This window comes from Temnothorax americanus, unplaced genomic scaffold, assembly GCF_048541705.1.
Source record: "Temnothorax americanus isolate GAGA-0224 unplaced genomic scaffold, ASM4854170v1 Scaffold1, whole genome shotgun sequence".
NCBI lineage: Eukaryota > Metazoa > Arthropoda > Insecta > Hymenoptera > Formicidae > Temnothorax > Temnothorax americanus.
Genome location: NW_027509230.1, coordinates 8456422 through 8467873, shown reverse-complemented (window position 1 = coordinate 8467873; position 11452 = coordinate 8456422). Strand labels below are relative to the sequence as shown.

General features: G+C 39.6%; 3 protein-coding genes across 5 annotated transcripts; 1 reads left to right on the top strand and 2 right to left on the bottom strand.

Moving 5' to 3' along the window:
* Positions 1-1322: 1322 nt before the first annotated feature.
* On the bottom strand, positions 1323-3085 carry Rfc3 (replication factor C subunit RfC3). Its single transcript, XM_077425131.1, has 8 exons — positions 2943-3085; positions 2818-2882; positions 2609-2736; positions 2372-2534; positions 2145-2304; positions 1834-2045; positions 1677-1754; positions 1323-1607 (listed from the first exon to the last, which is right to left on the bottom strand). The coding sequence occupies exons 1-8, from the start codon at positions 2975-2977 to the stop codon at positions 1465-1467; spliced, it is 984 nt and encodes a 327-aa protein (XP_077281257.1). The 5' UTR covers positions 2978-3085; the 3' UTR covers positions 1323-1464.
* LOC143908668 (ERI1 exoribonuclease 3) lies at positions 2812-5017 on the top strand. 2 transcript variants are annotated; one of them, XM_077426497.1, is made up of 2 exons: positions 2812-2946; positions 3737-5017. In XM_077426497.1, the coding sequence occupies exon 2, from the start codon at positions 3763-3765 to the stop codon at positions 4495-4497; it is 735 nt and encodes a 244-aa protein (XP_077282623.1). In that variant the 5' UTR covers positions 2812-2946; positions 3737-3762; the 3' UTR covers positions 4498-5017. The 2 variants fall into 2 exon arrangements, with proteins under 2 accessions (XP_077282623.1, XP_077282566.1); XM_077426440.1 differs by lacking the exon at positions 2812-2946 and adding an exon at positions 3087-3240.
* Spd-2 (spindle defective 2) lies at positions 4478-11172 on the bottom strand. Of its 2 annotated transcripts, none has more exons than XM_077400196.1 (20): positions 10646-11172; positions 10280-10404; positions 10098-10199; positions 9875-10005; positions 9487-9806; positions 9243-9412; positions 8659-9162; positions 8248-8484; positions 7952-8163; positions 7622-7885; positions 7441-7546; positions 6987-7359; positions 6747-6914; positions 6462-6675; positions 6175-6345; positions 5901-6087; positions 5622-5820; positions 5268-5406; positions 5013-5197; positions 4478-4935 (listed from the first exon to the last, which is right to left on the bottom strand). In XM_077400196.1, exons 1-20 carry the CDS (start codon positions 10741-10743, stop codon positions 4605-4607), a joined length of 4236 nt encoding a protein of 1411 aa, XP_077256322.1. In that variant the 5' UTR covers positions 10744-11172; the 3' UTR covers positions 4478-4604. The 2 variants fall into 2 exon arrangements, with proteins under 2 accessions (XP_077256322.1, XP_077255528.1); XM_077399402.1 differs by having other exon boundaries at positions 8659-9168; positions 10646-11168.
* Positions 11173-11452: the final 280 nt, after the last annotated feature.

Genomic DNA, 11452 nt, shown 5'->3' with positions numbered 1-11452 from the left:
TTTATCGATTGAACCACCCTGTGATTCTGTGCGAACGCGAAAACGCGTGCATAATTAGCTCGCCGGGGTTCCGTCTCCTCCTCGACGACGTTCGTCGTCGTGGACCCTCTCACGTCCCCTATTAGCGCGCATCCATCTTTTACACAATCTGCAGACGCCCGTATAGTAACGCGTCGAACGGAGCTCTCGCGTCAAATATTTCGTATCGGAAAAAAGAACGACCGCTTTTCGAAGCGGTGGAAAATTGGAAACCACAGCAAATAATTAGCATAAAGATCGGGGGGGGGGGAGGGGGCAATGGAAGCGGCGCTGTACGTTACGCGATTACGATCTTTATTTCAAAAAATTGCCAACACAATTTCGCAAGTTCGTTATTTGGATTCTTTCGGTGAACGATTTCGAAGTTTTTCGCGAAAACTTTCCGATGTTAAATCGAGCCACCTCGTGGATATTTTTCGTTACGTGCGGTTTGTCGTCGTGCGGTTTCCACGCGCAACGCGGAGGAGTAACGTTTACGTCAGGCCAGCCTTAAATTTGTACGACGGGGGTCTTTGCACGAGGCTCGCATGCCCGAAGTTTCGATGCGGTTCCCCGGTCGACGTGATGCTCGAACGGCTCGTACGATCGCGTGCTGATTGGACGGCATTTGCCGGGCTACTGTCGGGGTTCGCGCTCCCGTCTTGTGCAAGATCAAGAGTACGGAATACACTGATTGCAGGCTTGTAGCCCGGCGCCGCGGAGTTTTCCCTCGGCACCCCCGGTCCGTGTTTGCTGTCTGCTCGTGAAAGTTATCATCTCCTGAATGAAGTTTGCACTTTTCCGCGCACGTAAGATCATCGCGATCCCGAAGGGCAGAGGGCAGGAAGAGAGGCGGCGGCGGCCGGGCGAGCAGGGCGGGGGCTGTAATTTATGACACGAGAAATCGATGGTGACTCGACTGATTCGCGACTTACGCTTTGACGGGCTATTTTTAGATTTTTGTGTGTCGCCGATAAGACGCACGCCAGAATGCAATTAAGCGGAGGAACCGAGCGACGATAGCAATCTCGTATTGTAACTTATATCTAAAATATACACATTGCTTTTATAGTTCTATTATTTTCGGTTGTAAAAATTGTTGCGGGGAACGGAGTTACGGAGATCGATCGTGTGTAAATATATCTGATCGGCTCCATTGTGCTGACAAATTTATTACGTTTTTTACGATATGTACGCGATTTCTGTATACTCCTAAGATATTTCTAGAAAAATAAGGATTGGTATATCTTTCGCGGGAGATGCTGTAAAAATTTATTTATTCTTTTTTCAAGATAGCAAAAATATCCTTATTATTCACATGTTTATGTGTTATTATGTTGTGTATATAATATATGACAATCAATAGTTCTCATCATGAAAAAGAATATGATATTTTTAGACTTACAAAATAGAATATCTTTAAATTATCTCGCGTGACGGACGATATCACGTTTCGATATTGCGAAGCTTGTAGAATGCAGATATGAGAGAATTTACTTGAATGGCGTCGCGACATCCAGAAGCCAGTCTTTTTTCTATGTCTGCTATTTTGCACAGTACATCGATAAATAACGGATCGGGAAAATCAACTGAAAAACATGCTTATTAGTAATAATGACAAATATTTCGTATGCATGTACCTAAAACGCAATACGTACTTTTAACTATACACGAGTGGATCTCTGTCAATATATCTTGCAGCGCAAGTCCTTTGTCCAACTTCAACTTTTGAATCTCTGCGTAATATACATATTAAGGATTACATAATTCGGATATAGAGAGCTGAAATCTTTATTATACATTGTAGAAGGATACTCGTGTAGCATGTGTCGTAAGATTCATTTAGCAACCAGTTTACAATATTATTTATGTCAGCTGGTAACGGATGCCCAACACAATTATATACGTTCTCTTTGTTCACCGCACCGTAAGCAAACCATGTACTTTGAAGTACGCTTATCACTTTCCTCATATCACCGCCACTTAACGTCATTAATGCTTCCTTCCCGTCCTCCGTAACTTTTAAGCTGCAAAATTTTTCATTAGTCGAGGACCTTGAGACCTTGAGACAAACGAGAGAATAGAGATTTTACACACGTGATTAAATAAAACTGAACCTCACTCACTTTTCCGCTTCAATAACGTGATTCAATCTTGGCATTATCTGCTCCGCCGCAAGAGGCAGGAACCTAAACCTGGTGCAGCGAGACTGCAAAGCTGGGATAATCTTGTTGAGATAGTTGCATATAATGCAGAAACGTACATTATCCGTGTATTTCTCGATAACTGAAAATAATACCTTGATAGAGATATAAAATATCTTATGGCGCACAAATATCGGGATGACTCTTACTTCTCCTAAGTGCATTCTGAGCGTCATTCGTCATCGCGTCGGCTTCGTCCAGGATAATTAATTTGAACGCAGATCTGTACATAGTACCCGTACTGGCGAAACTCAGGATCTGGCCGCGCACTATACCTATGCCTCTTTCGTCGGAAGCATTCAATTCCAGCACCTAAACACGTGACGATTAAAACAACGAGCCGCCGGCAAAGAGATGTGAAATTATTTCAGCGACAGGTACACAACCATTGAATTGAATTGAGCTGGAGTATAGAGTTTACGAGCACACGCCAGGATAGTGCTGGTCTTTCCCGTCCCAGGTGGCCCGTACAGGAGGAGATGCGGCAGTTGATTCTCATCAATGTACTTGTTTACTGTAACGAGCAGTTCCTGCCTTATTATCGTATAATAAAACGCGCACGTCAGCATGTTGTTTACTCGAGTTGTTTACTTACTCGTCTTTATTATAGTCTCGTGGGAAATAAGCTCGTCCAGACTCTTGGGACGATACTTCTCGACCCTGAAATATAAGAAGATTCTTAGTCGGTGCTCGTTGACGCCTTGAGCGTTTCGTACTCACCATGGTAAATTCTGTTGTTCGTTGCTGGACGTCATTGTGCGTTATGAAATCCAGCCGGCTCACAATGCCACGAACGGAATCGTTTGAACGTTTTGAAGGTTATGTCCTTGCCGCGCGTTTCGCCGGTTTCGCGTTTCGCCAAACATGCAGCTCCGTGCCCTCCCGTGGAGTTGCGCGCGACCAACACTTTGCCATGTACTCCGAAAACGTGAAATCGTTCCGACACGCGTCTACTTGCATTCGTGCGCAAATTTGATCTTCTCTCAACAGAATTACATTCACGAAAATCGATTGTTAGGTAACGTCGGTGGAAAGTATTTGTTTCCAAACTGCGAGAATTCTAACCTTCAACTGGATGTCGGAATCTTGCGACTTTCCTGCACAGAGAATCAGACTTTATTTGCTTTTAAATAAAACTTGATTCTACGTAGAGAAATAAAAATAATCGCTCTTTATTCTATATTTTCTTATATCTTTTCCAGCATTAATTGTGTACATAATCAAGTTTTTTCTTTTAAATATTTAAATAATAAAACTCACACAGAGTGGAGAGCGATTATTTGTATTTCCTTTTTTTCACACGCAAAAGTAAGGATCTCTCTATCCACACAACCTTTACGTTGTAATAAATAAATACGGCGTACTTTGCACGAAATTTAATCTCGCGGTAAACTCGGTCACAATCGATTGAACAGACAAAGTACCGAGGTCACTGAAAAACTGAGTAAATAAGGGACGGATTAATCCAAGCGACTTGACCTAAAACGTTTTAATTTTGTTTGGCAATCACGCAGGAAAACGCGATCCGCTCGTATGGGAGATGAGTATGGCTCACCGAGTTCTCCGAAGGTATCCCAGAACGATGATCAATCGTTCTCGCGAGGTGACACAGAAGTTTGATTACCTACTGGTGATGGACTTCGAGGCCACGTGCGAGAGACACGAGGTGGTCAAGCCGCAGGAGATCATCGAGGTACCGTGCGCGGTGCTGTCCACCCACGACTGGCAGCTGAAGGACATGTTTCATACGTACGTGAGACCCAGAGTCCATCCCACCCTCACGCCGTTCTGCACCGAATTGACCGGGATCATGCAGGAGACGGTGGACGATCAGCCTTACTTCGCGGACGTGTTCCCGAGGTTCTGCGAATGGTTGACCAAGGGAGGATACCTGGATGAATCTGAAAGAAGATCGTCGTTCGTAACTTGCGGCAATTGGGACTTGAAAACCATGCTGCCGAGTCAGTGCGACTTGGATGGCATTGCTTTACCGGATCAGTTCAAGCAGTGGATAGACCTGAAGTACACGTTCTGCGAATCCGTCGGGTATTATCCGAAGGGCTTGAGGGACATGCTCGTGCGACTAAACCTTCCGCTGAAGGGACGTCTACATTCGGGCATCGACGACGTGAAAAATATGGTTTCGATAATACTAGCTTTAAAAGAGAGATACAACACGCAATTTAAGATTACCTCGTCGTTAACAACCTCTGCGATAAACCCTAGTTACGAACAGATTGGAGTAGCGAGGAGTGTAGCGAAAAAAAAAACGTGATAGTTTGTTAAAAATTAGTCTTGCATTAATAAAATATCACTTTTATAAAACTTTTCAATTATAATGATTACATAAATAACTATTCCGATTGTCGCAGATTTCCATCGTTATCGCCTCACGACGACTTTGATCAATACATCCTGTTTATTATTCTCTGTATAAATCTCAAGTATAGCCTGCATATTACGTTCTATTCTCTGCGAACATTGTATTTTTAAAGGAAAGTTTTTCTTGCCGGGTAGTATTCCTTCCGCAGGAACGACACTGAGGTAATCTGAATTTGACAGATTGGTCTGGAATGTCTCGGCCGTTTTAAAAAAGCTAAAAACGGTCACGGTTGCTTCGTTCTGTATCGGAGGATTAAGAATGATGCTGGACGGAGTTACAGTGAATTGATCTTGCAATTCAGGATGTTGAGTTTCATGTTCTGTCGTGGTTCTGCGCAACAAAATATTATAAGTTATAAGAGATATGTATATATTAGAAGAAATGCGAATGAATAAAAAGTCTCTTACTGAGAGGCGAAGTAACTTGTTCCACCCGCTTCATCCATATGAGTGGTGTCGCTTATTAAAGACTGATACATCTCTGATTCATCAGTGTCATAATGTACAGCAAATAAAGTATCATCCGCGCACGCTTCCACCGTGAGCATTATCTCGGATTGATGAACTCCGGTACATAGATCGCTTAGATTTTGCTATTTAATTAAATACGCGTTGTTATTATTACGTAAACAGTAATGAGGATAAATAATTGTATATACTTACGATAGAATCTCGAATTGACGCTATAGCAGGATTTAGTTGTTCCCCGGGAAAAGTTTTACATATAGGATGCACAATATTCTTGAACGCCTCATTTTCATTCCTCGTTGATTCACCTGATTCTTTTATTTTGTTATACAATCTGGAAAAAAATATATATACATTTGCCAGCGACGAAAATTAACGCCAATAAATATCTGTTTCAGTGGTTGCGTTCGAAAACTTCACTCGGGTGCACACCAGCGTCGTTCTATTCTAAATCCTTGTTCAACTTTTAGTAAATAACAAAGATAGAATAACGCAGTGTGCACCCGAGTAAAGTTTTCGAACGCAGCCGGTATTTAGTGTATCTCTTACCTGCGTATTCGCCAGCGGGTCGGTTCATCACCATAGGTAACATTTATCGTTGCGACGTGCGACACTTCCGAACGTTGCAATAACGCGAAGTCTTCTTTCTTCGGATGAAATTGTATCGCTATTTGCTGAGATTCTTTAGAATTAAGAATCACTTCTTTTGGATTAACGTACCAACTAGAGTTCATTGTTGAACAAATTACTGAAATATATGAATGCGTTTTCTTTAAAATTCATGTAAAATATGTGATATATAAAGAGAATAGAGGAGTTAGTTTAAACCTTTCGGTATAACTGTGATCTTGGCGAATGAACGTAAGTCGCCACTGTTATCCAATCTGATATTTGCACTCAAAGTTGTAGTTTCGGAGTTCAAATTCCCGAGCGACAACCACATTTTTCCACTCGCATCTTTAAATGTACCCGCGATTTTGACTTTGCTGCAGCCACCGTATCCGTACAAAGGTATCTGTCAATTTAAATCGTAATCATTCCCTCTCCAAATTCGTTAAAAAGTAAGTTAAAATATTTAGAAGGGGCATTAAAATATACGCACTTTTTTGTGCTGTTGAGAATCATTACTTTCTCTTGTATAATGCTTGATAGTAATTTTTCCAACTACTGGGCCTACGCAATACGGACTGAACACAACTGCGAGTGTCTTGATTTCTTGCCGTTGCATTGCCAGTACCATGCTTGTATTGATAGTCTGTTTATCTCCGAGAAACTATAATATAGATGTTTATTAATATAAGTTTCATTAATATAAACTCCTTTTTAGGTAACACGAGATATATATATATATATATATATATATATATATATATACCCATTACACAATACCTTAAAACTCTTACTATCGTCACATATATCTATTTGAATTTTAATCTTGTTATTGCTCGTATTTCGAATTGTAAACTCCTTCATTTCGCTTTTACCCGTTTTTACGCTATTCCACGCTAGCTCAGCATGTGTAGCTCTGATTGGAATTATATTTCCTGCTACAGCTATACTGGATACCGTACTGATTGGTGAATTTCTATCGAAAGGTCCAGATCTATACATAAAGAGATTATTGCTTATTATTATAGTAGTGGTCATTACATGCGTATGAACTTATAAACTTACCTATTAGAAGTTATACTTTGAGGTGACGTTGCTGGGCTTAGAGATACAACATTATTAGGCGTATGGCAGCGTAGATAATTTTCTTTTTCTGACTCCAATGATCTTTGTTCGGTACTTATGATGTAGTGGTAAACATTGTTCCCGGCAACCAACTTAATCTTTGCATATCTGAAGACATAACCATAAATAACAAAATAATGCGATAGGTAAATAAATTTCTAATTACAAATTGATCATCACCTTTCATCATCTGTACAATTTGCATCTGAAAATTGTGGCTTATATACAATTAAGAATGAACTTTTCTCTCCAGCTTGCAAGAATATATTATCTGGCTTTATAGAAAAATCTTGCGTCGTGTTTGGATGCCCCTCTATTGATACGATAGTAGCGGACACGTGGGTCGCCACATTTCCCGAGTTAAGGATATTCACCAATTTGCCTTGCTGTCTTGGAACAACTATAGGTATTTCTGTGTCGATAATTTGGATTTTACAAATACCTATTTGTGCGTAAAGAGGCACTTCTTTCCTGAGTAATACTGTGTCATCCTTGTATTGTACATATACAATTAATTTGCTCTTCCAATGTTGTGGCTGTCTCTGCGGAAAATCTATTCAACAAAATTTTCTTATCTCCAACAGAAAAAACGTATGTATATAAAGAGTACATCCAACGTGAAAGAGATTTTTACCTGATGTAGATCGCGATTTTTTACAACTTATATTAGTGGTAAATTTCTCAAGTGGTTTAAGTACTAGGTGCGTTGGTTCATTAATACTGAATATTTTTGATGCATCCTACGATAATTAAAAGCATATTAAATAGTTTTCAGTACATCAATCTAATTATACTTTAGTAGATTCATATCTCACAAGTAGCATAGAGAGCTTCACAGGCACATCAACGTTGCTTTTGTTATGAAGAGTTATAGGTAAAATTTTTGTTGTTTCCTCTGCAATATATTGAAAATCTAATTCCTGTTTGTCAGTAGGACATATGATGTCAAGTTCAGGTTGTTCCGGATTAACGCACACCATGTGTTTCATAGACCATTTTGATTTTGCTACCATGTCTGATAAATGTATATTTAATATTATAAATATTGGTTTGCACATTTTTGTTACTTTCACTTCAATCTAAAAGAAATAGTCCAAATTATCGATACAAATGAGATTCATTTTTAGCTGATTACCAAATTATACCTTTGTTGATTGGCATCCATTAGGGTTTATTAAATCATCTTCCGAAGGTATATTTAATTCAATACTTTGCGTATCTCCCACCACTTCAATTAGTTTAATGATATATGTAATCCATCTATCTCCATTGTTTACAAGTTCAACATTAATTTCATTCGTCACGCCAACAATGCAATTACATAATTTTTCTGTATTCTTGCCAAGAACAACATTCTCTGAAAAATTAAGGAAAAAAAAACATTGTTATATCAATCACAGAAAGAATAAATTAATAATTAAATAAGAATAAATTATATTACTTGAATCAGACTGCATTTCCGTATTCGTGTTTATTGAGAGCGATGAACTTATCGTATTATTAGAAATATCCTTTTTTCTTATCCCTTCTTTACTTTGTATATTTAAATCACTGTAGCTTTCTTCATTATAATTCATTTTGTTCATTTTAAATGATACGTTGGATGCAGTCAATTTATCACTGCACGGTAATGTGGGATTTCGTAAAGAAAACGTAACATCTGATGTTGACGACACACCTATTTGTTAAAATTATATATTAAAATTTTAATCTACCCTTTTTTAAATATTAAAATCGAATATATCAATGTTAGATGTATCATAAATACATTGAAATTGAAATATCGTGCAATAAAATCAATTTAAAAAAATACCAAATATATTAAATGTTTCACAGAGGTCTCAATACATACCTAAATCTTGATTAAATGAAGATATCACATTTTTACTACATGCTTCCTCTTTTAATATTTTGTTTTTAGATACATTTGTGAAAGAAACATCCTTCCCATTTTTACTTGAAGGAACTCTCATACGCTCCTGCTTTGTATCAACAATTTCATTTGCAATCTCACTTTTTTTATTATCTAGTGATAATTTAGCTAAAACATTTTTTATATTGATGTCATCAAATTTGTTAGAAATAGGCAAATGGCATGTAGTGGGCATCGCTAGGACGGATTTTTCATTGGAAGGCAAATTATAAGTTTCTTTTCTCGCATTGTCTTGTATTATTGAACTTTTCTTCTTTTTTTGTGCCATTAAAAGCTGATCAATCAATCGTCGTGGCGTCTCGCTATTAACATCTTGTAAAGTATTAACAATAGTGCTTAAACTTATGACACTATTTTCGTCTACGTCTCTTGTTGCATTAGGAATAAGCACATTCTCTTTCTCCGTCAATTCCGTCGACAACGCTGTTGCTACAATATAGTCTCTTGTACACAAAGATTTAATTTAATTTAATTTAAAATTTAATTAAAAATTGTATAATTACCATCTGCCATGATAGTCGACTCAACTAATGCTGGTAATTTGCCCGTTCTTACAGGAGTTTCCGAAACAAGACCAAAACTCGGTCTTACTTTATTACTTCCTAATATTCCAATATTATCAGACTTTCGTTCAAAGTATTGGCCTACCGATACTTTCCGTCCGGCACAGGACCTGTAATTCAGACATTACCTTATTACATGTATGCTAGACAACACTTATGCATATACACACAAAAATATACATACTGCACCGATAGTTCTAGGTCTCCAATAATACCAGACAGAGAGCCAAAATCTGTTGTTTGTTTTTCTGGATTCGTGACTGGCATACAATATGTGCGATCTTGCAGCCAGCGAGCCTCATCAATCGACAACTGTTCGGCCATTTTTGAGCCAGATAGAAATTCTTCCTTATTCATTTCTGCCATCAACTCGTTATTAACTTGTGCTATATCGTTTTCGTTTAAGCTAATGCCATTAAAAGTTCTGTTCACTGAAGGAAGTCCGTCAGCACTGCTGCTGATGCCAGACGAACGTGCTGTGATTTCGTTAGGTTCAAAATTAACCTGAAATTCATTTTTTTCTAAAATATTCTGGTTTTGAAAAATCAGATTCGTAAATCATAGATACCTACACTAGCCGTGCTAACTTTATTTGTTGAGTGATGCATACATTCCTTGTCCAACTCAGATATATAAGTCCTAATTGGTAAAGTGAAGTTGCCAGTTATATTTTGCACATTGGCATTGTTTTCTTTGTTTGTGTCTAAAACAATTGTTTACCACAATTACCTTCATGCAATCATTTATGTGCTCTCTCACGTATCCTTGCTATACATCTTTTTTTTCTCTATTTACCTGTGGTTAAAGGAGAGTTCTTTGTTTCGCTACACTTCCGAAGAAGCCTCCTGGCATACTCAAGCTCTAAATTGTCCTCCTCCGTGCTTATGTTTGTGAGACCTGTCATCGATACAATGTTAATGCAATGCTGATAATAATACTGCTGCGTTAATCTGAAGGATCTTGGTTGTCATACGTACCCGACATATTGTCAAGAAGACCTAACGAGGACCTATCGTCTTTCTGCGAGTCATTCTCATTTGATAAATCCTGCTTGTCTTTCACCTCACTCGAATGCCGCCTGTCGCCGAATCTGCTCTCCATCCTGGAAGCAAAATATCTTCGAGAACCATCCCCGCAAATATTCTATCCTAAAATCAACTACGGTCCACGTGATTCTCCAAGGACGAGAATGTTAGACAAGGAGGCGAATGATCGGTGGAACGAGCAAGGACGAGAACCGGTTCGAAGAAACGACGCTCAAAAGGGAAAAGCCCTGACGCCTGTTGATTCGCGAAAAGGTGGGACTTTTTCTTTTGACAGACCGCCCGAGAGGAGGAACGTACGTGCTTTTTCTGCGAACGGTCGACGACGCCTGCGGCTGCGGCGTGTTCAGCACCGTGTCGTCCACGCCGTAATCCTTGGGCTTGATCGGCGTGAACATCGCAGGGTCCTTTGTCCCCGAGGCGAACGGCGATCCAACGAGCAATTCGTGGGAAGTGGGAAGGACGAGTCAGCGACCCTTGCCCTTCATTGTTCCGCAACTGCGCGAGTTTCCCGCGGACCGCGTGACGGGAGACGGGACCGATCAGCCGCGATCCCACTCCGGCCCTTTTAAACAATAACAGTCGATCGATTTTGCAGTTCAAATTTGAAAAGTCTCGGAGGTCACCGACGATTGGACACGGACTTGAAGGTCGCGACGTAGTTTTATCATCCCGCCGACGCCTCTTTTCTGTGTCAACTCGCCATCTGCTGGCGAACGTCGTCGCGGGAATTCGGCGGTAAAACAGAAGGTTTGTTCTTCTTCGAAGAACTTTCTGAACTGCACGCACTGGGTGCAGCTTAAAATGAGACAGATATATATTACAGCTGTTGTTGGAGAGAAAAGAAGAAAAGAGATGAAAGGTTAACGAAAAGTTGGGTATTTATTTAGAATAGCTACTGCACCTCAAATATCGATGAAATTAGGCTTAATCGATTCGTTTTTGCATAAAACGAAAGAATCTGGCAGAAAAATGCGGCGGTCTGCCCTGCGAAGCGAGATATTTAGCGTTAAAGTTGACGACTCTCAGGTTATGAAACCTGTCATACCGACGAGATGTAGCGATTGTGGTAGCGACAGAAACATGCCCCGCGGCCACATGCGCATG

What these genes read in the sequence shown, in the direction of transcription:
- Rfc3 (XM_077425131.1), bottom strand. Translation starts at nt 2,977, where the DNA reads ATGACGTCCAGCAACGAACAACAGAATTTACCATG. An exon ending in CAGCTCAATTCAATTCAATG is followed by an intron (nt 2,535 to 2,608) that starts GTTGTGTACCTG and finishes TCACGTGTTTAG; the next exon opens with GTGCTGGAATTGAATGCTTC. An exon ending in TTACGACACATGCTACACGA is followed by an intron (nt 1,755 to 1,833) that starts GTATCCTTCTAC and finishes TATATTACGCAG; the next exon opens with AGATTCAAAAGTTGAAGTTG.
- LOC143908668 (XM_077426440.1), top strand. Translation starts at nt 3,087, where the DNA reads ATGCAGCTCCGTGCCCTCCCGTGGAGTTGCGCGCGACCAACACTTTGC. An exon ending in TCACGAAAATCGATTGTTAG is followed by an intron (nt 3,241 to 3,736) that starts GTAACGTCGGTG and finishes GCAATCACGCAG; the next exon opens with GAAAACGCGATCCGCTCGTA.
- Spd-2 (XM_077399402.1), bottom strand. Translation starts at nt 10,743, where the DNA reads ATGTTCACGCCGATCAAGCCCAAGGATTACGGCGTGGACGACACGGTG. An exon ending in GAACTCTCCTTTAACCACAG is followed by an intron (nt 10,006 to 10,097) that starts GTAAATAGAGAA and finishes CAATTGTTTTAG; the next exon opens with ACACAAACAAAGAAAACAAT. An exon ending in ATTCTCAACAGCACAAAAAA is followed by an intron (nt 6,088 to 6,174) that starts GTGCGTATATTT and finishes TTAAATTGACAG; the next exon opens with ATACCTTTGTACGGATACGG.